This window comes from Talpa occidentalis, unplaced genomic scaffold (genome assembly GCF_014898055.3).
Source record: "Talpa occidentalis isolate TD23 unplaced genomic scaffold, MPIMG_talOcc4v2.1 talOcc4.2, whole genome shotgun sequence".
In the NCBI taxonomy this organism is placed as follows: Eukaryota; Metazoa; Chordata; class Mammalia; order Eulipotyphla; family Talpidae; genus Talpa; species Talpa occidentalis.
The window spans coordinates 84340727-84368628 of NW_023602073.1; the positions used below are offsets into that span (position 1 = coordinate 84340727).

Genomic DNA, 27902 nt, shown 5'->3' on the forward strand with positions numbered 1-27902 from the left:
CAGAGAACAGCTATATTAAGCCCAATGCTACAGTAGCTGTTTTGAGAGAATCTCAAATTATTACTATAATGTCATGCCAAAAAGTATATAATGAAAATCTAGCATATTCTTAAATTTAGTATTGAATTTCCATAATTATATTTGCATGTTGAAGAGCTAACTGCTGATTATAATCTTTAAGTACTAGTTAATTGTTTTAATGATCACTGGGCACCAACTTTTGTTCTCAATGAGAAATAACTTTCTTTGGGTAAATATTCACATTTCTATGTAGATTACCACATTATGAATGGGTATAATATCCTTTTACTCTGAACCTTTATGCTTCCTAAACTTCACCTGTTTCATATGTCACCTTTAATAATTTTGCCATAAATACATTATTTTTCTTAATACATTAAAACACATTATTTTTCTTAATGTATTAAAAATATTGCAATTTTTTTGCTGGTATTCTGATAGATGGTTTACATGCATTACTCTGATTGCTTAAGCAGCCTGTTGAATTCACATGGCTACTAAATGGTAGTTCCAAAATTGAGCAAGAGCTTGGTGTTTTAATCCTTTTATCACTATATAGTGAATCTCTCTAATATATAATTTTTTTTTACTTTAAAATCTATTTTGTTTTATATGATAGCATGCCGTGTTTGTATTTTATTGAATTCACATTGTTTTATAACCTTGCATACATTTCAGTTGTATAGCTTTAAGCTTCAACATCAGAATATACTACATTGTTGATCACCACAAAAAGTCTAGTTTCCATTCACTACCACACAGTTGATCTGTACTCCTTTTATCCTTCTCTCATAATCAATCCCTTCTGGTAGTAATCACCATTCATTCTATTATAAGGATCTAAGGTTTTGTAAGTGAGATCACCTGGTATTTGGCTTTCTTCATCTGACTTCTTTCATTTAGCATTATCCCCTCAAGTTCCATCCACGGTGCAAATGACATCTTTCAACTTTTTTTATACCTCAATGGTATTCCTTTTTGTATATATACCACATCTTCTCCTCACAGCTCAAGGAGTCCTTTCTCTGCTAGAATTCCTTCTTTTCCTTATTTTTCAAGCCTCAGCTCCTTTCACTCTACTCTCTGATTGTTATTTTCTCAAACATCTTAGAGATCACTGTCAGTTTAAGATCCAATTCTCTTTGCCTTGTCCTGGCATTTGCCCTCTAATTTTGGATGCAGTAAGCAAGTAAATAGTTTTGCCTTTACACAGCTATATTTTTTTCTTATCAATTTTGTTTTAAATATTATCATTTTAAGTGAGTAAAATTATAAAAAGAAAAAAACCCAAGAAAATAGTAACACATTAAACATGAACTTCGGGCCTCCGGCACAAGGGGTTGAAATGCAACCTGTGAAGCTGTCCACAGCCACTGCAGCATGAGTTCTATATCCAACCAGGGAGGTACCCACATGGCACAGCAGACCTCTCCTAGCTCACCCGCTGCTCCTCTTAGCAGTGTATTTCGGTCAATCTGCTTTTCTGTTCCCCACTCTGTCTCTGATGGGTCCTCTCACCCCCGCACCCCCTCACCTCTGGCCTGTACCCAAGTTCTTGTATGCATAAATGGGTAAGTCTTTAAAAAAAGTAAAATAAACATGAACTTCTATTTTTAGCATTATGTTGGATGAGAGCATCTGAAAGTCCTTTCACTCTCAAATACCTATAATGCTGTGAAAATCACAACAAATAACTGTTAAAACACAAACGTCAATTCATAAGAAAGAAATGCAAATTCCTCTAGCTAGAGAGGGGAATTGAAAACAGATTGCTAAGTTAATTATAAATGTCTTAGGAGGTTTTGCATATGACAAATTCAGAGCATTTGGTCCAGGCCCAGTGGGGAGTTAGAACTGAAATCCTTGTAATAGCCGTAAAGATCAAGAAAAAACATGGGTCACAATTAAGCCCTAAGGGACTATCACAGTGGCGTTTCTAATGCATATATTTCAGAAAAATGGAAAATACTCCCCCAAATTCAGGCCTAAGAGGCATGAATAGTGGTTAGCAAAGAAACTAGAAAATATGTGGGTCAGCATAAAGAAAGGAGCTGAGGGTTGAACAATAAGGAAAAGAAGTAATTTTAGCAGAGAAAGGACTCCTTGAGCTGTGTGGAGATATTTTAGTTGAGGGATAGAGAAAATAATGTGAAGGGAAAGATTATTTACAACTAAAACTAAGGAAGAGATTCCAGGAATTCACAGGATGTTGCAATTTAAGGGGGGAAGATTGGGTGGCCTAGGATTAAGGGAAGAGTTACTGATCATCTGTAAAGAATAGCTTGCAGTCAGAGTCCCCATGCCAGGACAGGGTGTCTTGCCAGCCTGTCTTTAGAGACTGTTCTCAACTCAGATGTTAGTCCTTGGTCCAGTCAGGTATAGCTAGGATAACAGGATACCAAACAGTTTAAGGTTCTTGAACTGGGAGATGTAACTGGGAGGCATATTCAATACAGATTGCTGACATGAAAAAAAAAAACAAAAAAACTCAAAGAATAAAAGCAAAACAAATCCTCTAACATTACATAGATTGATACAAAGCAATTTTTACACCTAGAATGATCACTATACTACAAGTAATTAGAATTTTGTGGACAATATGGTATTAGGGGTTTCTAGTAGTTATACTTGTAGCTACTATTTTACAACTGAATATATTTTGTGAAGTTTATTCTCAACTGTAGTAAATCTCTCTTTTAAAGATGAGGTATCTGAGATTTGAAGAACTCGTCCAGTTCCACAAATAGCAAATGATATTGTCACTAGAATATAGATCTTTCTTAAAGCTCATGGGTCTGTTGCTGTTATTTTTAACTCCACCAATCAGCCTGCTTTTAAAGAAAAATATTAGCAAAATTTTCAAAGGCAGCAGCAGAAAAAGTTATTTTCCACTGACCTAGCTTAATTAACAAGACCTGTGGATCCCAGGTCTTGCAGGATATTCAAGTAGTGGTTCCTTTCTGAGAATCAGTTATGAGCACTAGGGAAGTAGAGAGAGAAAATGGTTGACATAGTTCCTTTGTGATGCCTATCAGCCAAAGTGATGAGAAATAAACAAGAGAAACTGATAGATGGTATAACCAGAGAGAACATGTGAAATAACGTCACTGGTGTTTAGATGGCATCATGTTTTTCTGTGTGGAAAGTTCACTGAGTTGGCATCAGCTATTATCTTAAAACTCTTGCCTTCCTATCCAACCATGCCTTGAGATACTATTTCAGATTTTCAAATGCCTCCCTTATTTTGTGTTTAGAGTAATTGTTTTTCTTGTTTGTATTTTGTTATTCTATATGTCATTTTTTCTTCAGTACTTATTCAAATATCTAGTATTTTATTTATTTTTGGTTTACTAGACATGCAGATTCATTTTTTTCTCCATAACATTTTTGAGGTAACATTGGTTTAAACCAAATAATAAAAGATGTTTTTCAACTAATTATACTTCCACTATTTTCTTGCGATAGATCAATTCTGTCAATCATCAATTCAATCTACCAGGTGAAAGAAAATGTGATGTTATTACCACCTTAATGTATATCTATCTGATCAGCTATAAACTTTCATCTCTATAATGGGCAGTTACAATATACTGAGATAACTACAATAGAATTCAAAGCATCATCTTTCTTATTGCTTTATGACTAATTTAATTTTGAAATCTTACACCCCCCATCAAAAAGCTGCAAAATATTTCCAAAACACAAATATTATTTATTTGTTCATCTTCCCTTGCTGTAAGCTCAGTCCCTCCCTACTATGGTAAATTCACGGGTTTCTCAGTGGACTGTAGTTTCAGCTACTCTGTATTTGTCATTAGTGAATTCATTCATCTTATTTTGTTGTCCCTTTCCTAATTGTGTTACCTAATTTAAGTCAAAATTTAATCTCATCATGTTAACAATAGTCATACTTTTTATATTTTATCCTTTCTAAAAGTATGATAGTGGGAGATATGAGATATTAACCACATAAAGCCTTTTTTTTTTTTTTTGAGCATGGTAAGGATAATACTAGAAATCTCTGCACAATTCAAGGAGGCACTCTACCCTGGTAGAACTGGGATTCGTAAAATCTAAGCCTCTTACTTAGATCCCAGCTATGAATTTTACCAAAGTTGTAGTTTATATTTAATCATTGGAATAGATACCCCTTTAACTAGGAGTCTAATCTTTTATGTAAGCGGCCACATTAGTCAGAACTTTTCTGTTACCAAAACTCCTGGGCTCTGTCCCTCTCAAGTACATGAATTGAGAGCACTGGCTTTACTGTCTGTGCATGGAACCTTGGGACCTATTTCTTTGTATAGGACTTCTCAAATTCTCAATACAGATGAGGACAATTTTCTTTTGGTATGCAGAATTAATCTTGTTTTGCTCAAGATTAAAATCTTTTCATTACTGATACAATAAAACACTTATTCCCAGAGTTTGGCCCTTCTGGACTTTTTACAGGAACTCAAAATTGTTTATCAAACCCCTCTAACTATAAGAAACTTGAAGTCAATTTATTTCTGCTCAGCAATGGAATCTTGTCTCTTTAATCTCTCAGCTGCTGCCTTTTGTTTGGTCTCTTGTGTCTTTCCATGCATGCACACATCAGCAGTGTGCATGTTACTTATGGGGATATGTATTGGATGGGAGTCTTCCATTCAGTTTCCAACTTCATCAGTTCTGAATTGTAACATCTGTCTCCTCAGCCGAGTGAAACTTCTGTTCTCCTCTTAAACTCGAATTCCCCATATCACTGAGTTGAAAAATACCTTCAGAGGAAATGTATAAATTTGGCCCTCACTGCATGTGCTTCTCCTCTTTCAAGGATTGGAGCCCCTCAAATTTCTTCCTACTTTGAAACTTCTAAGTGCCTTCAAACTGCTTTTGTTCTTGTTTAGCTTTTTTAGTTTTATGGATGGGAAGATTAGTCTGATATAAGCTAAACAGTCATGCCAGGAATTAAAAGGACTATGTCAAGTTATTGCTTATTTCTGAATAAGGATAGAATTACCCAAACCAGTGATGTTATCAGAATCTCCATGTGGTTAGTAATGAAGATGCATGTGTGATAATTGTGCTGTATCTACTTATTTCTTTGCAAACTATACTTAACAACTGTTGCCATATTGACCCTTATATATTGCCCCTATTACCCTACTCTACCACAAGACTTCATATTTGTTGAGTTTTCTACCCAATTGGAGTTTTATACTCTGAGGTATTAAACATCATTTCAGGGTATTGCAGAGCAAAAGTTTTCCCTAGATCTCACAAATTCTAGATGATAATTTTTGATTGGACTTTTAAAGATTGTGCCACTTATTTTAGAGAACTCTACATTCTATTTATTGGTGAATGAGACAGCATCTACTTCTGGTATTTCTCCTCGTTTTAGTCCACATTTCACTGATTGTGAAAACTGTTTTCTTTAGTTTATAATAAGGATGTAGTTGTCTCCTACTTTCATTGTAGATGAAGTTTCATGTCTCATTTTTACAAAATTTGGGTAATTTTCAGTTGGCAATTACAGAGCAATAAAAGCTTCTCATCTCTGTAATATTCAGTCTGTGATCATGAGTTCTATTTAAGAAATAAAATCAATAAGACTTGATGACCCATTTGAATGTGCAGTCTCAATGGGAGTGATATGCTTCCTAAGGGTGATAACTGGCTCTTGGTGGAGACAAGATAATAAAAACATCTGAGATATTGCAGTGGTTTGTGGGCCTCTGAAGGGGCACAGTATAGAACAGAATCAATGTATCTGTGATCTTAAAATATCATATGGGGAGAGCAATTAGGAGAAGAACATCTAAAAGTCTCCTTAGGGGGCTGATAATGGTGAAAAGATTGAGAAATAATGCACTAGTAGGATTGGGAGAAAGTTAAAAATTAGGGTGGCTTCTGGTTTTTTGACTTGGGAACTAGGTGGATAATGGGGTAGAAAAAATTTTAATTACTTTTTCCAAATACCAAGCAGGACTGGTTTTTATATTTGTTCTAAGAAATGTTTAATAACTATAAATAACTAGTTTAAAAAATATAGCCTCATGTATTTCCAGCCCGTGATAGATACAATTAAATGTATGTGCACACACACACACTTCAAAATCTAATGTATGGCATTCAGTGAATACCAAAGTATTAGAAAATACTTTCTGACTGTCTTGGTAGTGGGTGTGGTAGGATAACAACACCTGAAAGGGGTGATCTTATACCTCTAAATCAAATGCAATGCTGTGAACCAATATTACCTAAATAAACAAAAAAAAACTTTCTCCATCGTGTATGACATGCAAAGTTCTATAAATGAATCACAAATGATAAAGTCATAAAATTGACAGTGGACACAAATTATTTCTTAATATATATTTTGATTTAGGTTTCAAAGTCACAAAGAAGAAAACTAGTTATTTCATATGACTCAATAATTAAAAATATATATATTTCCACTAATTATAGGAAGTTATCATATATGGCCTCTTAATAATCTTTTAACATCTGTATTTTCTTGATTGTACTGAATACGTAGTGTGTATTCAGTTAGCACATCTTAATTAATACACTCTTGGCTATCATATTGATGCTTTCAGACAACCAAGCTGAAATCCACATAGTCATACTTTAAAATGAATACAGAAACATAGCTTTAAATGATTTTTTCAACAAATAAAAAATGAAGTGAAATAGTAGCCTTTAAAATTTTTACTGTATGGTTTTAAATTTAACAGATACCAAGAGTAGTATAAAGTCTGCTTATTGTTCAAACTGAGCAATAAATGTATAAATGCAATCTATTCCTCCACAGAGTCGTATCATACTATAAAGCTAACATTACTATAGAGCAATAAAAAGTATTTCTTCTACTTCTTATGTCAAGTATATGATTAATAAATAGAATATACAATAGGGCAACAGACCAACTAAGCCCAATATAAGCCACATAGTCTCTATGTTTTCTTTTTCTTTGAAATTATTTTTTTTCCCTAATGTACTACACTAAAGACTCACAACATACCAGACAGCCGTTCAGCCAAGTCACAGTACTATCTGAATTAAAAACTGATTAATAGCTAAGAATTAAAACCATATCTTATACTTGAATTTTTTTCTTGCAAATCATAGTGCCAGAATTTATTGGCCACTTAGTGTTGGTTTGCAATGTCTTCCTAAAGCAGCAGTGCCCTCTTTCTTTTTTTCAGTAAGACATTTCATCTATATTCAGTTTATTAAACAAATACTAGTAAAACTGTTCTAATGAAAAGGTAAGGCCTGGAGCCCTGCAATCTAAGTATTCTCCTCATTATTTAGTTGGTTTGTTTCTTTCCAGTCTCAAATGTGTCTGCTTAGCAATTCTTGGAGATAGTAAGGTTCATCAGTACACCAACAGTCCCTATGAATGACTTTGAAAACCTCTATCCTTGCAAAATTGAACTACTCAAAGCCAATACTTTAATGGATCCAGTGCATTATAGATCACAATAAGTGGAAAAATACTCATTATCAAAGTCTAAATTCTGAAAGGTATTGTGCCTTACTGTATGGTAGTCATCTGGCTTGTAAGACATATAAGACTGGCTTTTTAAAAGTGTGAAATAATTCATTGAAGACTTCATTGCATGTATGGATAACTGAGTTATAGTTATGAATAGCTCTCTGTACTTTCAAAACACATCTCACACAGTCCTTTTGAGGTAGGTGGCAGGTATGGTTCTCATTTTTTAGAAGAATATATACCTGTACTATTAATATATATTAAGGTCCACTTAAAACCTGTAACCCAGGTATCATACCTATTTTACTTTACCCCATATAGTTGTCAAGTGTGTACCTGCATATAACAGGTATCCAAAAAATGACTGGTGAATAAGTGAATGAATGAAAGTCTACACAGAAAAATCAAGTTCTACAGAACTGTGTATTTGTAGACGCTCTCATTACTGGTTAGGAATAGTACCAGAACATCATATATATAATGCTTGTATGTATTTTCAGTTCTTTACTTAGTACTACATATGCTTATTAACTTTATTAATGTATTTCCTAATATATATGTATTACTCCTCCTTTTTTCAAAATTCTGCATCCCGCAACTTTCTTTCACTTGCACTCACTATGTCCTCCACTATCTTTTGTCATATTTGAGATTCGGGTCTGCTCTCTTTCTATTATAGTACTAGTAACTGTTCCTACACTTGGTAAAAATATTAGTTACTGTCGGTTAAATTAACACTGTAAGCTTGATGATGGAACTAAAGAATTTTGATTCTTAGTATGTAAAGCAAGTCATTATAATGAGATATATAGCACATATTTTTAACAATCTCAATTAAACATTTAGATGAGCCTTATATGTTTTGATGTAATTAAAATTAAGAATTCACACACAGATACAGAAAATTTCTTGGGCAGATTTATAATACTTTTCGTTGCATAATCACATGGTAGGTTCCAGTGGGTACCTTTCTATCAACCCTAACTAGTGCCTCATACTAGAATGTCAGTCAATCACATACCATTCTAAAGGAAGCAAAAATATAAAAAGATGCAGAATGAAACAAGCAGCCAGAAGACTATAGAGAACATTGCCAATAAGAGAGACTTTCCTAAGCTACTTTAAAGTATAACCATTCAGAGAATTCTTTTATCAGGATAATGTCTCCTCCTCATTGCTGTTTTCAGTTATAATAATAACACCTGTGTCTATGTATGTATGTATATCTATCTACCTATCTATCCTCCTATCATAAATTTATAAATTCTGTTTCCATTGTCACACTCATGGGCTTCCCTATCTTCATTTCCAGTGAGTTTTCTCCACACTTTGGTTTCCACTTAGGAAAGTACCTAAGTTGCTGTTAAGCATTACTCCTGCATCACACTGCATATATCTGACAGATGGTTCTGGGCAGCCATCTGTGGCTAGCTTTGCTTAGAATGAAGTCTGGGTTATCTCTTATAATGACTTCAGTATTTCCTAGAATATAAGGACAATAACTGAGAACTACAACAAACTATTAGTCTTATGCTTAGGGGTTTCTTTACATCACTTATAGTATGCTTAAGGCTTCAGAGAAAAGAGTAATGTTTCCCAGAAGTATTATCTCAGAGAGGTACAGTACTCAGTGTTATGGTTGACATTTATTCCTCTTTCCAAGGAGGATATTCAGACCCTTACATCCTAGAAGTTATTGAAACACCTCAGGGAAAGATAAAGAATAACATCATTGTATTCATCCCAAACATTTGATGAATAGTGTTCCTTCCACAGAACCCTTGCCCTCATCTGTCTTGAGAATTTGAGAGGTGATATGCAAAGGAAGAATATTTTTTATGTTGTACTTATACTAATCCTACAACAAACATAATGTTTTTTTTCTTTTTTTTTTTTTTTGTTTAGGTAACATTGATTTACAGCATTGCATGCAATTCAGAAACATTTAATAGTAAAATACTTAATACTTTCCCCTGAGTTCACTCAGACCACACTGTTGACTTCTCTTCAGCATTATTCAAGTCAGCGTAGCCAATGGTGGACATGGCACTAAGGGAATATAGCAAGATAAATATGTAAATGAAAATCTAAGGATGCAAGTAACAAATTTAAATTGTCATTATTTACAATTTATGCTATTGTGTATAAAAACAAATTCAAAAGAATCTATAAAGCAATTATGAGAATTAATAATTGAATGTATCACTGTCACAGACTATAAGGTCAATATACAAAATCGACTATTTTTGGGATGGCAGCAAATATCAGGAAATAAAATTCCATTAGCACAATATTATCAAAAAACTTTAAATATTTCAGAATAAATCCAATACTTTGGGATAAACTAACAAAATATGTGTAAGTTCTCAATACTGAGGACTACTTATATATAGTCTCACATAGTGCCTTCTTAGCGCAGTAGGCAGCGCGTCAGTCTCATATATAGTCTCACATATCCAAAAATGTGTTATGTATATATGAATGAAATTCAATAAGAATTGCACAGTTGTAGTTACTTCTAAAGGTCTGGTCTGTTTGAAGGGATTGAATATAGTGATCTAACTAGGTGCACCCATTAGTTCTAACAGTCGCCTATTGTGACAGTATGTTCCTGGGCACTCTTTAGGAGATATTTAATGATATAGTGATTATCAATCATCAGTTCTAGTGTTTTAGGTAATACAAAATAAAAGACAGATGCCTGGAGATGGTCTCTTAATGTAGATTAGCAGTTCCTATTTGTAATCACCATTTATGATTAGTAAATTGTGTATTGAACCAAATTAAGTGTAGTTCTTAAATAATTTAGGTTGACTTTTAGCACATTTGTAAATAGTATTGTGAGAGTGTGCATTATTGTCACCATCTTTTTTTTTAATTTTATTTTTATATCCCCCATACAATTACAACCCCCTTATTTTCACCCCAAACCCTCCTTTCCCCACCCCCACCCCCATAGAGTGTCTCTGGTTCATAGTTGTTTTTTGATTTTGATATTTTCTTTCTTATAGTTATTCTTTTTCCTGGTCCCTTGTTTAAGCTCTCTAGATTCCTGCTATGAGTGAGACCCTCCGGTATTTTTCTTTTTCTTTCTGGTTTATTTCGCTGAGCATGATCCCTTCCAGCGCCATCCATGTCGCTGCAAATTGCATGTGTTTATATTTTTTGAATGCTGAGTAGTATTCCATGGTGTATATGTACCACATCTTCTTGATCCACTTATCTATTTTTGGGCATTTGGTTTGTTTCCAAAGCTTAGCTATTGTAAACAGTGCTGCTATAAACATAGGGGTGCAGGTGCTCTTTGGAGTTGATGTTTGTGTCCTTTGAGTAAATACCTAGGAGTGGAATTGCTGGATCATATGGAAGCTCTATGTTTAGTAGGTCCAGAAATCTCCACACAGCTCTCCATAGTGGTTGGACCAGTTTGCACTCCCACCAACAGTGCAGGAGAGTTCCTTTTTTTCCACATCCTCACCAACATTTGTTGTTGCTAGTTTTTTTAATTTGTGCCATTCTCACTGGTATAAGATGGTATCTCATTGTAGTTTTGATTTGCATTTTCCTGATTACAAGTGATGTTGAACATTTTTTCATATGCCTGTTGGCCATTTGCATTTCCTCATCAGAGAAGTTTCTTTTTAGCTCTTCTGCCCATTTTTTGACAGGATTATTTTCTTTGTTGTTGTTGAGTCTCATCAGCTCTTTGCAGATTTTTGTGATCAGTCCTTTATCATTAGTGTTGTGTGCAAAAATGTTCTCCCAGTCAGTGGGGTTTCTCTTTGTTTTGTTATTGTCTCTTTTGCTGTGCAGAAGCTCTTTAATTTGATGTATCTTTACCTTCACTATCACTGTGTATCTTTGCCTTCACTATCACTGCTTTGGGTGATGTGTCTATAAAGCTGTCTTTGATAGGCATATCATGTAGTGTTTCACCTGTATTTCCTTTTATGTATTTTATGGTTTCAGGTCTTATGTCTAGTCTTTAATCCATTTTGAGTTGATTTTTGTGTATGGTGTGAGGTAGTGGTCAAGCTTCATTCTTTTGCATGTAGCGACCCAGTTTTCCCAGCACCATTTGTTGAACAAACTTTCTTTGCTCCAATGCATATTCTTTGCTCCTTTGTCAAAGATTAGTTGACCATAAATCTGTGGGTTTATTTCTGGATTTTCTATTTGATTCCATTGGTCTGTGTGTCTGTTCTTGTTCCAATACCATGCAGTTTTGATGATTATGGCTTTGTAGTATGGTTTGAAATCTGGGAGGGTGATGCCTCCATTCCCTTCTTTTTTTTTTTTTCAGGAGAGCTTTGGCTATTCGGGGTTTTTGGTGATTCCATATAAATTTCATCAATAATTGTTCTATTTCTTTGAAGAATGACATTGAAATTTTGATTGGAATAGCATTGAATCTGTATATTGCTTTTGGTAGGATGGCCATTTTAATAATGTTTATTCTTCCAATCCATGAGCAGGGGATGTCTTTCCATTTCTTTGTGTTTTCTTCTATTTCTTTTAACAGTGTTTTGTAGCTTTCTTTGTATAGGTCCTTTACCTCTTTTGTTAGATTTATTCCCAGGCATTTGATTTTTTTTGTTTCGGTAATATAAGGGATTTTTTTTTTTTATTTCTTCATCTTCAGATTTATTGTTTGTGTATAGGAAGGCTACGGATTTTTGCGTGTTGACTTTGTATCCTGCCACTTTACTGAACTGATTGATGAGTTGAATTAGTTTTTCTGTGGAGTTTTTGGGGTTCTCTATGTATATTATCATATCATCTGCAAATAGTGATAGTTTGACTTCTTCTTTTCCTATTTGGATTCCTTGTATGTCTTTCTCTTGTCTTATTGCTCTGGCTAGGACTTCCAGTATTATATTGAAAAGCAGTGGTGAGAGTGGACATCCTTGTCTTGTTCCAGATCTTAATGGGAATGCTTTCAGCTTTTTGCCATTGAAATGATACTGGCTGTTGGCTTGTCATATATGGCCTTCATGATGTTGAGGTATGTTCCTTGTATCCCAAGAATTTCAAGGGCTTTTATCATGAATGGGTGTTGCACTTTGTCGAAAGCTTTCTCGGCATCTATTGATATTATCATATGGTTTTTATATTTCTTTTTGTTGATGTGTTAGATAACGTTGATTGATTTTTGGATGTTGAACCGTCCTTGTGTCCCTAGAATGAATCCTACTTGGTCATGGTGAATTATCTTATGGATACATTGTTGGATTCTGATAGCTAAAATTTTACCGAGGATTTTTGCATCAGTGTTCATTAGGGAGATTGGCCTGTAGTTTTCTTTTTTTGTGTTGTCCTTGTTCGGTTTTGGTATTAGTGTAATGTTGGCTTCATAGAACGTGTTTGGTATTATCCCTTCCTTTTCAATTTTTTGGAAGAGTTTGTAAAGGATTGGCACTAATTCGTTTCTGAACGTTTGGTAGAATTCATTTGTAAATCCATCAGGTCCTGGGCTTTTGTTTTTGGGGAGGTTTTTGATTACCATTTTAATTTTGCTGCTTGTAATTGGTCTGTTTAGGTGTTCTATTTCTTCTTTATCTAGCTTTGGGTGATTGTAGAGTTGTAGGAATTTGTCCATCTCCTCTAGATTGTTGAACTTGTTTCCATATAACTGTTCATAGTAGTTTCTGATTATTCTTTTGATTTCTGCTGTGTCCATTGTGATTTCTCCTCTTTCATTTATGATCTTGTTTATTTGTGCTTTCTCCCTTTTTTCCTTTGTATTGTCACCATCTTTTAAGCTTTATGTTACTAGTTCCTTTTTAGGTATACCATGGAGTCATAGTAGACCCGTAGGTTCTTAGGGTAGGTTGAAGATAGATAGATAGGTAGGTAGGTAGATAGATAGATAGATAGATAGATAGATAGATAGATAGATAGATAGATAGAGTTTAATTAAATTTGTTATTAAGAATAGGAAGTTCTTTACACATTCCCTCTTATGCCTTTCCTCAAAGCATCCTTATATTCTGAAATTTTAACAACATATCCTTTCATTCTTTCTCAAACTTTTGTGCCAGCCATGTTACATTAGAATAGTGACTCAAAAGCTGGCAATGGAAGGTGCAGGTTTGTTTCCTTAAATGATGATTCCTTATGTATCTAAAAGTAATATAAAATCCTTCTAGTTTATTTTAGGAAAATGAGCTCATGATTTTTTAACTTTATCAGTCTTTTAACAAAATTCTTGTTTGAATTGAATTTCTAAATTGTCTATTATCATAATATCATTGATTCTAAGATGCACACTTGTTTGTAACTTACATGTGAAGTTAACATATTTTACAACTGGCAGCATGTCATATTTAATAAATGATTTTTTTAGGTATACCATGGAGTCATAGTAGACCCCTAGGTTCTTAAAATATATATAACATAATGTATATATAACATAATACATAACAAAATGTATCTTAAAAATATAAAAATATATAACATAATGTATCTTAATATTGATGGCATCTTTGATTTCAGTAAATACATATGGTTATCCTCCCACCTTTGCAATTTTATGGGGTGTTATATCAACAGGTCATATGCGTCATTTACAATGTGGGCCAAAGTGTTATCAGTGCCAGTCTCCATGTTACCTGTTAGTTTGTGGCCCCCAAAATTCTGTTCAAGTTCAGAATATGACCTTTATTACTACCTGTAGTTCAAAAATCTTATAAGCTATAGAGCAAAAACTAGACAAGTTTCCTATGCCAGTTTTGTAGGTATTTGTTCTACATATGAAGTATACAACTCTTTCCCTTAAGTGACTACCTTACCATTTCTGATTAAATAAAATTTGTTTCCAACTAAATATTCTAAGATCAATGAGTTGTTCTAACAGAAAACCAAATTCTAATCTTGCATGGATAAAATATGTGTCAGTAAAAAAAAAAAAAAAAAAAAAAAAGCACAGACCTTTCTTATAAATATTTCCATCAAATGCAGCCAGTTAGTTAAAGTTTTGGCTTTTCTTTTTTACTCTTCAGACTTACTGTTTATAAGTACAGTAAACCGGGGTAAATCACTTTTCCTCAGACCTTCTACTATTCAATGTATCCATCCAAGTTCTGTTTTTACTATCTTCACTCTTAGCTCAGATATCTTACTTACTATAAGAAACAATTTCTTTTCTTTGATAAATGGAAACATCCATTACCTTGAATATGTATTATATATTTTACTACTTTTGTGTCTAGTTTACATTCAACCATTCATATTAATAACAACTTTTAACATTAACTTCTAGTTCATAGAGAAAACCTACAGGAAGATAATTAAGTTTAACAGTCTGTCATATACAGTTTAGCATCCCAGTAAGTTACACAGCACACATAATAAAATACTCTGCACCCACAGTATGCCTTAGATGTTTTCTTAAACTTGAAAAATAAAGATAAAACAATAGAATGCAAAAATAAAGCTATTGTATAGCATGTAAAAATAATGATCTAAACTAATGAATTAATGCAAATATAGCAGAAATCAAAATAAATGCAAATGGATTGGCTAGTCAATTAATTATAGAGATTCTAAAGGGAGAAGAAAAAAATCTAAATCTAGTTTTATACTGTTTATAAGAAATATCATTAATACATATAATCACAGAAGGTTAAAAGATGGTTTCCATATCTTCACTACTGTAAACAGTACTGCTATAAATTCAGGAGTGCCGGTTTTCTTTCAAATTAATGGTTGTTTTCTTTGCATAGATACTTAGGAGAGGAAGGTTTTGAATGCACCCGAATTGTAAGAATGGTTTTCTAGACAATGGAACAGAATAAGTCAAAGGCTAAGAAACAGAATAATAGAAAGCATAGTTGTGCTAAAACAGTAACCACCTTGATTAAATCAAACTGGATGGTTAGATCCCCAAACCTCTTGCCTTAATTCATTAGGCAGAAAAATTGAAAATGCCTTAATGTTTTCTCTTATTGGATTCTTGATTCTTTCTTCTTTTTGTTTTTATAAACATAGCATTGATTTACATTGTTGTTTCTATATTGGAATACAGGACTTCCCACCTCATTGTTGTTACCACAACACATATACCACGAACGCACCCATAGTCCCCCACGATAGTCCATCGTGCTCCCCTACCTTGCTCTTTTGCCTCCCTCTTTGGTAGCAACAATTCTATAGTCAGCTTTCTAGGGTTAGTTCTTAGGTTGGCTTTATCTGTCCCTTTGTTTGGTTTCTCTGTACTTCGCATACAAGTCACTTTGTATATATTTTTCTTTCTCCTTCTGACTATTTTCAGTAGCATAATCCCCTTCAACTCTTCTTTAGGAAGACATGTATAGACCATAGATTATATAGGAATGCTTTTAAGCTTCTAAGCAAAATATTTTTTGCAGAAAAATCGTATCACTAACTCACAAAATCATTTTAATATAACGTAAACCATCCCTTCCCCAGCATTCACTTGCTGTACAGCTGTCTCTAATTTTTCAGAATTTCTCTGAAAACATTTTAGAGTGTTTCATTGGTATGATTAAATATTCATGAAAAAATTTGAATTTGCCTTGTTCATATTGAATAAATTTTCATGATAGAAATATTTTAGAAGACATTTTCCTTTGCTTTTAAACTTTTTTATAACCCAAAATACATTGTTCAGAATTTGACAGTAGTAATTTGGTGGATAACTTTTAAAATATGAATAGAGAATTCTAATAAAATTCCAGCTTCATGGAAATGATGAAGGGAGGGGCACGATGTATATGAGTTTATTCTTACTTTAAAGGTAAAATTAAATCACAAGAAAAGTTTTTGATAAAATGAGAAGTTGTGGATAACTGTGGTTAGTGTTCTGGAAAGGTTGATAAGAGATGACAAACTACTGAATTTTCAGTTACAGGTATTTATTTGAAGATGGGCATTAAGACTGTGAAAATGAGAAATCTTGAAATTCCTGCATACTCTTTGGCAGAATTCTGCAAGTTAAATAGCAGAAAAAGCAGGAACTTTTTCTAGATTTTCAGAGACTTTCTAGATTAGATTTTTCAGAGGTGAAAGATTTAGGAAATGTTTTCAAGTAAGTTGGTGAAGTAAGTTGGCGAAGACACTGAAAAAATTGAATGTAGTATTTACCATAAAAGAAGCTCTCTAGGAGTTAGAAATATAAGCCCCGCTGGAACTGGCTTTGCACTGGTCATGTATAATGTCGTTTTCATTAATGTACCGAAAAAGCAAATACAATTCTGAGCAAAATTATCAGATTTGTAAATGGCCTAAAAAATTGTGAGTTAATGAAAAGATGATTGGAATATAGTTAAAGAATATGAATATCTTATTATCAGATGAATTTTGAGGTGAACCAATTCAAGTAGTACAGCTAGGGATTACAAACTCCAAATTATTTCTTTCATATAAATATGAATAGTCTCAGTTTTTAGTTCACAATCCATGAAGGGATTCAAAAAGCCAAATAGTTTTATCTTTTTTCCATAGCATCTAAACCCTCCATGATCTTGCCCTCCTACCTTTCTGAAGTCACTCCAAACCAATTTCCCTTTGTAGTGAAACCACTCTCTGTGATCCCAAACATGCTATGTGACCCCAAGTCTCCTTTTTCTCATTTCTAATTCTATGAGGATTCATTCTGACTTGCTTATTAGGTGTCCTACTGTTGAAAGATGCTAACTATATTAAATAATGTATTTTGTCTTTCAAATCAAGAAATAAGTCACATAAGTAAATTTTTACAAATATGTTGCAAAAACATAAAACTTAGAGGATCATATCAGATATACTGCTAAGCCATATCTTCAATGGATCATGAAGAGCCAGTTTGGATGGATAACATAACTGCATAGACAGCAAATTTAAAAGATTCAAAGAATCCTAAAATATGAGCTTCCCACTTGCCTGCCTTATTTCTCCCCAACTCAGACACACATTTACTTTGGCAAGTAGAGAGAATTTTTTTTTCCCCACTGATCTTCAGTGGTTCCTAAGATTCTAGAAAATAATTTATTCATTTGGGAAAGTTCAATCTGGAAACAGAAACAAGTAAATTCTGATAGAAAATAACAAAAAAGAGAAGGCTTAGTCTAGAGCATGTGAGTGTGAAGTTCTGAAAGAGGAAAATGAGGTGAATTTTGTATAGAGGAGATGGAACATAAAGGAGACAGGGAGAAGGGAATTGAAATTTTTTTGTGGTCTGTTCAATGATCTTCCTAGATGCATTAAGTTTCAGATACCAAAAGAGATCACTAATGGTTGGAACCAAGGAAAATCTAAAAAAAAAAAAATTAAAAAATGCTGTTTTCATTCTTTAAACTTTATGTGGTAAATTCAGATTATCCATTTTTAATAGTATTTTTTTCCTCAAGAGTGTATATAAACTTCTCTTGGTGATTTGAGTATTTTAGTTTTTCTCTGAAAGAAATGTAGTGACTATTCACAAAATTGGTCATTAACATTGACCTTCCCTTGGATAGGATTGATTGCATTATTTATTTTTACCGTCTATGAAAGGTTTATGTAATCTGTGTTGAAATTGTGTTGTTTTAAGCTACCCCTAGTAAATATTGGAAGGGTAAAGATGTCATCTTAAAGTATATTTGCAGATGTGGGTGGGACTACTACTTAACTGGCATTTCCTCCTAAAACTTTTCCTGGATTATTTCACTATAGATTAGATTTAAAGTTTCAGTTGTGCTGACCTGTAATTTATGGATGCATATATGTTTTTACTTTGTAAATATAGTTCATTTACCCCTAAAATGCAAGGCAGACGGATGGGGACTTCAGGAAGAGCCATCACGAAGAGCACCAGTGTGAGTGGAGAGATGTACACACTGGAGCATAATGACGGCAGTCAGTCAGACACGGCTGTGGGTACAGTGGGAGCAGGTGGAAAGAAAAGGAGATCCAGCCTGAGTGCCAAAGTGGTTGCCATAGTGTCTCGAAGAAGTAGAAGCACATCCCAACTAAGCCAAACAGGTGAGTAAAGTGAATTCATCTTAATCAGCTCAAGTTGTTGCTGGAGAAACCACGGTTGATCTTCATGCTATGCTTATGATGAAATTGTAATGTGTATTGATTCCAAAGCAAGTATATTTTTCTGTCCTTTGAAATCTGTTGCATGCATGGGTAAATGTTTTTTTCTGTGCAGCTGTCTAACAAGGTACCATTTGTCAATCTGTAATGTGGTCAAATATTTTCCTTTAAGTTAAAATCAAAGCCATGTTTACAAATATGCAAGGAAATGCAAAGAAGTATTAAAGATCCAAATTTATTTATATGCAAGAAAAGCAACAGGATTCTCCCTTTCAAAATGTTCCATAATACAATTACTAATACTTTAGGCTTTTTCTACATTTTTTATAGAAAAGAAGGTCAGTTGTGCAACTTGAAATATAGTCTTAAACTTCCTGTATGAATGTAATAATTGAACTGTAAGTGTTGCAAGTAAAAACCCAGCAGTTATTTTCACTTTAAAAAAAATGGGTCAGTGAATTCATGCAAAGAATAATGTTTTAAAAGAAAATTGAATTTAAAATATTTTCTATTGCTTGTAATCTTAAAAGTTTTGTGTCCTCAAGGTATGTAGAAAAAGAAATCAAATGCAGAAGGGAGGATGGTTATTTCTGTATTATAAAATATAAAAAATTGCCTGAAATTATTGTAATGTTTGGTTAGGCATATTAAGTCATTCAGTGTGCTCGCTACTGTGGAAAAACAAAGGTAAGTAAAATATTAAACTGATTTCAATTCCCAGTACCTGTTTCTCCTCAATCATTGATTGTATTTCTTGTTCCTTAACAGCAAAACTCATGACTTAAAATTTGACATAAAATTGACTTATAACAAAAAACTTTCATAAAATCCTTTTTCTAGTTAACTTGGCATTCTGGAAAGAACCTATTTTAAATTGTATGTTTTACTGTGCATATTGACAAATTACAGGTAGAAAATATTTGAACCATTTGATAATTGGACTAGTGCATACAACCATCTAAGCAGAAGTTTTCTTTCTGAAGATAATAGAATGAAAAGTAATCTAGTTTAACTAGCATGTTTCTGTGATAGATCTGTTTCTATATCAAGCAGTAAGAAGAGCTGTTCATTGTGAGGGAGAATCAAAGGTCTATTTTGGGGGTCAAGTTTCTTCCTTAGCAGTAGGGCCTATTTTTCATTTGTGTTATTTCGCTTTTGGTATAGTGATTCTTGTTTTTCAGAGTTGATGTAATGGTGCTTTATAATGTAGGGTATCAATAAAGCTTTCACCACCAGATTCCAAAATACTTCATCATTTACATGAAATAAAGTTTTTTGTAGTCGCTTTAAGTAACTAGTGTTTTCTGTGTGAGAGACTATAGGTTCAGATAGTGGCTTAGCTGCTTCTCTTAAATTTCCACAATCTCTCTCATTTTATTTCTCCCTTAATGTAAGTTCCCTCTCTAACATTCACTAGGAAACACAGCAGTAACTTTAAAAAGGAAGTAGTCTTATGGCACATCTTTGTAGGTGATAGGTGCATATGATTGTTATTGAAACCCCAACCCCTTTATCAGTTTAACTTTTATTCCAGCTATGGACATTACTGAATATCAAATAATTATCTACCTTCCCAAAAGTTGAATTGTTTATAACTTCCATAAAATATAAGCCCTATTTTCAGAATTTAGATTGAAGTGTGTGGGAGCAAAAGGACATTGGATTACAAAGCAAACAAAATAATTTGTTTCAAAGTGACTCAGTAGATGAACTTTGACTTGTCTTTCTAGGTCTCATCTTTTATATAATGGGTGGGCTGGATTGGATGTGATCCTGTTAATTTTCCAGGTATAAATTGTATTTTTCTCTTTCTGTATCATAATTTTACCTTGTATTTGATAGCCTATTCTCATTCCTACTGATCTTTCTAAGGCTAATGACAAATGGCAACAAACCTCAATTTTTACTCCTCTTTGTTTCATGACCTGATTTTCTCCCTTTTCTGCAAATGATTTTTTCTGAGAAATCATCAAAAACCAGAATTTCTCATTCTAAGAAAAATTATTTTTATTGCTTCTACTTCTGTAGAAGCATATGACCATCGCATCTGTAATCCCAAATTCCTCTTCACCCAATATTATTCCTTAATATTAATTTACCACAGAAAATTACCCCACTTTAAACAAGTTTCTTATTTTCACACTTCTAAACATCCAGTGCTTCCTTTCAGTCATACCATAGTTTTTATATTACAAATCCTTACGATAGTTTTCTTCCTTTTTTAATTTTCCCTAAAATCTCTCCCAGAACCAACATCCCAGAAAAACATTCTGCCATTTATCTAATTTTAAGAAACACTATAGATTGTATAATTGATTTTAATGTCTTCATTATAAAAAATATTTATCTCACACTAGTGTTGAATTTTCAGGGGTCCTTCAGGAGTATAGATAATTAAGACATATTTTCTAATAATAACAATTGATCAAAGATTTGGAGGATTAAAACAGCATCACTACTTATTAAATCAAGTTGAGTATTCTTTGGAATAGAAAAGATTATGTTCAGGGCCTCCCTGGTGGTGCAGGCAGTTGAGTGCCACACTGTGAAGCTGTCCACAGCCTCTGCAGTGCAGGTTCGATCCCTGCCGGCCAGCGAGAATCTCACATGGCGTGGCAGACCTCTCCTGTCTCATCCACTGCTCCCCGCAGCAGTGTATTTCATCATTCTGCCTGTTCTGTTCCCCGCTCTGTCTCTGGCGAATCCTCTCACCCTCCCACCATTTGGCCTATACCCCAGTTCTTGTATAAATAAATCTTTAAAAAAAAAAGAATATATTATGTTCAAGGTAAATATTATGTTTCATGTAAAAAAGGAAAGACATTAATAAGGGCTTCTCTTGTAATGAGTCTCTTTGGGATCCACCCCCATGCATACTGGGTTACAGTTTCTCTCCCTTCTAACATGCAAATGACAGATAATCAGAAGAAATGTGAGGCACTTAGAAATAATACTTAGTGAGCACTTATAAAAATGATAGCTCTTGGACCATAGCTGGGCACCACAGTAAGACACAGCTCCACTCCTCTCTGAGAACCTGGCTATCAGTCCACCTAGGCCAACATGATTTCAAAGAAATTCTCCTGATAGTTTCCAAGGGACAAGATGTCATGAGTGTACCTAAAAGATACAGTTTGACAATGAAATCTCCCAAAAAAGACCCAAAAGTTAAGGATGTTGTATCAGCAGCTGTACAAGCTTTTTTCAGAAGAGGGGGAGCTCAGAAAAAAATGTCTTAAAGGAGAAAAGAAGATTTAGTGAAAAGTGAATTGGGCTGAAACATGATAAAAAAGCAAGAGCTGTGACCAAGAGGGCAAAGGATTATTTCCATGGTTACAATGGGAGGAAAAATTAAAGAAGAGGCAGACAATGGAAACCCACACTAGCCAGGGAACATATCAAGAGTGCAAGATAGAGGAAGAGGATGAATTCTTAAAATATAATCAAGCAGAATCAGAGTAGGATTATGAAAAAGAATAAGAACCTTGCAAAGCTGATAGCAAATCAGAGGTCCCCCACCACTCATGAACTTCACTGACCTTCTCAGACTGGCTGAGAAAAAGCAGTATGAACCAGTGGAGATTAAGGTAGTAAGGAAAATGATAGAGTGGCCTATGACTATAGAATAACTTAGGGAGTGATAATTCCTTGAATGAAAGCATAGGAAAAGGAAAGCTGAAACAGATATAAGAATGCCTTCAACTAAAAAGGTACCCTCTCAGAAAGAAAGTGTGGGCACAAACAGCAAAGGTTCCAGGGAGAAGCATCCTTCTTCCCAAGGCACTCCCCTCTCTCTTGCAGAGAAGAAATCCAGGACCATCACAGCCGTTGAGAAACATTTACGTTTGTCTTCATCCAAATCCATGCCAAGAGAGAAGACCAAAAGAGGACTTAGAAATTACTCTCAACCCCCTCTTCATGAGGGTCGTGACAGACCTCTTTTTGGTGAGATTGGAAAACCCCACCATAGAACTTATTCACCGAAGGTCCCAAAGTCTTCAGTTAAGGGACTCAGAGATCTGCTACTGAGCACAAAGCCAAAAAATCTCCTCCTAGGCTTTCCAAGCCTGTGCCTGTGGTCACCTCACACAGTAAGACTAAGTCCAGGTGTCAGGCAGCCAGGCAGCAGCTCTGGCTCAGCCCCTCAGCAACCCCGTGCTGGGTCTGTTGGGCCAATAGTTAATTCTGGCCCCATACCCAGGTGCCAGAATAGCAACTCCAGAGCTCAGGACTTGAGTAATCAGTCCATGGGATCAAGAGGCCAGCCAGTGGCTTAAATCCCTCTGGATGCACAGTCAGTAGTACAAGTAGCCCTGGATGACCTAAAAGCAGTTCAGTGGTCCTCAGTGACCCATCAGTGGCTCAGGTGGTTCTCACAGATCCATAAGCAACTCTGGGCAGCCTGTGAGCAGTCCACATGACCTTAGATGGCCAGTGAGTGGCTTAGATCCCCATTGGAAATCACTTAGTGGCCCTGGGCGATCAGTATGTGACTCAGTTACAGCTGGAAGAACTGTCAGTATTTCAGGCCAGTGACCAGTGAACAGCTTGGGACCCAGATGAAGAGTTATTAGTTCAGGTCCCTGCCTGAAGTCCATTTACACTGTTTTTTTAGAAACAAGTTCTTCTAAGAATATAATTAGCCAGTCCAGCAATGGACAACAGAATGGAATGAAGCCTTCCTTCCTTATCTGGCTGAAGATCTTCCTAAGGCCTCAAAGACTTCCCCTTCCCTAGTAGTTACAAAAGACATCGAAATACTGAAGAGGATGATGAGGAGGAGGAATACCACTCTGAAATGAAATTTTTAATTCACTTTTACTAAATTACCTAATGCACTTTTTAAACTAGAAAAGTGACATTAATAGGAAGGTTTCCAAACAATGATTCTGTAATGCCTTTGAGCAATGAAGCATATAGTTAAAAACTTATTCGATATATAGTAACTGAGTTTGATTAAGAATGCATGTGTCTAAGAGAATAAAACTAATATATTCACATTTCTAGGGATTTTCCCATATATTCTTACATTTAAATACAGGTGTATAATTTCACTCTGTTGGTCAGAACAAACTTACAATATTATTATTCCCATTTTGAAGTTGAAAAAACTAAGGTATAAAGGGATTGAGTAATTAGGCCAAGGTGCCATCATAAGTGATTGGACTAGAATTTAAACCCAAGCTTCTTGGTGCTATCAGGCACATCAGAATATAAGAGGGAAAATCGAATATAAATTCTCCATCTCAGAAAGTGAACTTATGCAAGTGTCAAAGTGGTAGAAAGAACATAAAGAAATGTGTGATTCATTCTCTCAAGCAGTCTTGAGAGGCTTCCTGGTAGAGGTAAGAACTGAACATAAACAAATAAATGGGCTGACAACACAGGGAATGACTTTCAGGGCAGATGGAACAGCATGTTGATTAAATGTTGAAAAGTGCATGTGGTATCTCCCCTGGGAAATAAAAAATAATCTCATATCAATCCAAAAATTATATGAAAGTTTTCTTTACTTTCAATGGAAACCCATCATCAATATACAAGACAGGTCATCATAGAACATAACTTAGATCAGATAATCACTGTTTCTGAGATTATGGTTTCTAATTAGAACTTTTAGCTTTTATGAAAAAAAAAAAATCTATAAATGTAAAATATCAGCTTTTAAAGACTAGAAAGTATTCACTTACATCATCTCATTTTAATGAATATATCTCCAATGCTACAGAAGCCACAGTGGGCATTTCAAAATTAGAAATATCATCCCTGGTAGATAAAAGCCATTAACACTTGAAATACACATGAGCCAAGGAATAAATGAGACATATAGAGCAAAATGCCAAAAATATTAAATACCTATTGCCTTTTTTGTGTTATACCAAGGAAGTACAAAGACAAATTGGTCAAAGTTCTCCCAGAGTGAGAGCGTATACATAACTGGTAAGTAATTGTGGTTTAAGCTTTGAACAGAATTACTATTTATTAAATCATTAACAGCTCAGGATACTTTATTAAATTAATGATTAAGATATTGATTTAATTATGAAAATTTTGCAGGACTTTTAAAATTTTCAAACCATGAAGAGTCAATTATGGGTTAAAATATACTGAAAATCTGTTTCCTTAATAGGAGATATTCTGTACATTTCCAGTATTTTTTTTTTACCATGAAAATGCTTTAAATCTCAAGATGCTTTAAATTCTCCAAGTTGTCCTCATATTTCAGCATTTTCCTGTGTCTTTTTCCTATAGATCTTTTTCCTATAGATCAAACTGTGTCATTCACTGTCCACTTGCTTTAAGCACAAAAGTTTTGGACTATTGCCATGAGCAAAGTAATAGGTATATATTTATTAAGGAAAAAAAATTCTCACACAGACAAGGATAATCAACAAAAAAAAATTACAGTGACTGACTTGAAGATGATGCATATTCCCTCTGAGTAGAGAGTCTGAATCTATATAAAAAATACCCTTCAGTTACATTAAGTTCCTGTGCATTTTCCTCTCTTTCTATGTTACACCAGGGTGTATGGAGCAGGGTATGGATCCATGTAAGCTTTTTCCTGACCAAGACACCCTGCAAAGCCGTTTCCTTCTCTCCCCAGATCTGGCACATTTAGCATTATCTATTTTAGAATTAAAGCATTTGCAAAAAACAGAAGAGTCACTACTGCTTTCTGGCTGTCTGTTTTCCTGCAGAAATCCCTAAAGCAAGAATGTGTAAAATAATTCTGTAGAAAGTATTAAAAAGCTAATAATTTTGTGGAAAAGGGATGGAAAAACACTAGGAGAAAAACATGTTTATTTCAATAGTTATTCCAGTCTATGCACACAATTTGGCTAAAAAAAATGTATAAGCTGGCTATAGAGGGAAATACATTTAGAATTTAATGTTAGGGGCTGGTTTTAAACCTTTTAAGGGACTTTGCCCATTTCTTGATGGGGAACTTTAAATAAATCAAGAGAGTAAAAGAAGCTAAGTTGTGTTCCTGCAAGCTCAAACTGGAAGCATGATGAAAAAAATCAATGAGGAAGCAAGGCAATTAGTTTAATGTAAATGGATATAATGAAAAATTATGGCATAATGATGTAGACATGTAGCTATGGAAATGGAAAATAATGAGCTTGCTTAGAAAAAAAGAGTGAAGCCAGTTGAAATCAGCAGGAAACAAGGCGAAATACCCCATTCATGAATAACTAGCAAACAGAGAAGAGAGAAAATGGATAAGGAAGAATGGTGACAGGATCCAGAATAAAAGTGAACATAAAAGGGGGGGAAAAAAATCACAAGGGAGGAGAAAATTTAAAAGAGAGACTGGCTAATCCACTGAAAGTCTGAAAAGGATAGGGAATGAGAATAGATCACTGCATTTGGGAACTGACCTTAAATTTGAATAGACTAATGAGGAAGGACTAAGCATAAAGTGTGCCTCAGCTATGGGACTCTTCAGAATGATCTGGAGCACATTTCACTCTCCATTATTGTTATTTTTATTTCTTACATCATTGTTCATTTTGAAACAATATTTGCTCTCCCCACCCCCAAATATAGTCCCCATAGAATTTCCTTCCTCAGCACCTGTGCACCATCACCACAGTCCCCTGTGCTCCTCCCTCCCTCTAGTCCCTGTCCCTCCTCCCACTGCAGGATGTCTCAGATTTATAATTGTCTGTTTTTGTTTTGTTGTGTTTTGCACTGTTTTTTTTTTTATACTGATGTCTTATTTGGTTCCCCTATATTCCTCCTATACGTGAAACCATCCAGTATTTTTCTTTTTCCTTCTGACTTACTTCACTGAGCATAATTCCTTCTAGCTCCATCCACGTTGCTGCAAATGGCATGAATTTATCTTTCTTTCTGATTGCTGAATAATATTCCATTATGTATATACATACATCTTCTTGATCCAGTTATCTACTCAAGAAGTGGGCAGAACTTAAAAGACATTTCTCCAAAGAGGAAATGCAAATGGCCAACAGGCATATGAAAACATGTTCAGGATCCCTTCTAATCAGGGAAATGCAAATCAAAACTACATTGAGATACCACCTTACACCAGTAAGAATGGCACATATCAAAAAAAAAAAAAAACTAGCAACAACAAAGGTTGACAAGGATGTGGTGAAAAAGGAACTCTCCTAATTGCTGGTGGGAGTGCAAACTGGTCCAACCACGATGGAAAGCTGTGTGGAGGTTCCTCAGACTATTAAAAATGGAGCTACCATATGATCCAGCAATTCCACTCCTAGGTATTTACCTAAAGGACACAAAAACTTTGATTCAGAAAAAAACCGGTACCCCTGTGTTTATTGCAGCACTATTTACAAGAGGTAAAACCTGGAAACAACCCAAATGCCCACCCTCATTTAATTACCCCTTGCCATTAGATTTTAGATGGGATTTTGTCATGGGTGAGAGGAACTGCATTAGCAGACCATGGATTGGGAGCTCAGTAGATGGAGTAAGAGGTTCTATAACGGGAAGGCTGCCCTACCACCCTAACGCCTAGGTGGCTAGGTGGCTGGTCCTGGAAAGTAGGGTAGAGTCAAGTATTATAAACTTCCTTTCAGAAAGCATAGCATTGAGAAGGAAAGAAATCAAGTGTGAACAGTCCTTCCATTCATTCCAGCAATACTAATTAAGAATTTTTCATGTACCAGACTCTGTAATTGAGGGGATAATAAGAGACACAAGGATACAAGCCAATTTTACCCCGATAAACATAATTTGTTTTTTTTTTAAGATTTTGTTTTCTTATACAAGAACTGGGGTACAGACCAGAGGGGCAGGAGGGTGAGAGGATTCACTGGAGACAGAGCAGGGAGCAGAACAGGCAAACGGACCAAAAGCACTGCCTAGGGGAGCAGCATGTGAGACAGGAGAGGTCTGCCATGCCATGTGGGATTCTCGCCAGCTGGCCAGGATCGAACCAGTACTGCAGAGGCTGCGAACAGCTTCACGGCACTGCACTCAACCCGCTGCACTACCAGAGAGGCCCAGTAAACATAATTTGAAGAAAAATGTGTGTATGTGTCAGAATGAAGGGGATCTGAGCATTTTTCCAGGGTGAGATGTAGAAAAAGCATCTGTTGGGCCTCCCTGGTGGCACAAGGGGTTAAGACGCAACCTATGAAGCTATGCACAGCCATTGCAGCACGAGTTTGATCCCCGGCCAGGGAGCAACCCACATGGCACAGCAGACCTCTCCTGACTTGCCCGCTGCCCCCCTCAGCAGTGTGTTTCAGCCAGTCTGTTCTGTTCCCTACTCTGTCTCTGGTGAATCCGCTCACCCCCACATTTCTGGCTTGTACCCCAGTTCTTGTATACATAAATAAATAAATCTTAAAAAAAAAGAAAGAAAAAGCATCTGTAG

At 34.9% G+C, this 27902-nt stretch overlaps 1 protein-coding gene and 1 pseudogene across 22 annotated transcripts in view; both read left to right on the forward strand.

The window, feature by feature from the left end:
* The window catches only part of RIMS1 (regulating synaptic membrane exocytosis 1), a 461872-nt gene that overhangs the window by 375454 nt on the left and 58516 nt on the right, over positions 1-27902 (forward strand). For 11 of the 22 annotated variants that reach the window (XM_054698919.1, XM_054698915.1, XM_037519958.2 and 8 more), the window contains one exon: positions 18234-18469. The exons of the other annotated variants lie outside the window; for them this stretch is intronic. In XM_054698919.1, the coding sequence (XP_054554894.1) occupies positions 18234-18469 (236 nt within the window). The remainder of the gene's footprint in view (positions 1-18233; positions 18470-27902) is intronic. 22 annotated transcript variants of the gene reach the window in all.
* On the forward strand, positions 20403-23351 carry LOC119253118 (protein SPT2 homolog; annotated as a pseudogene).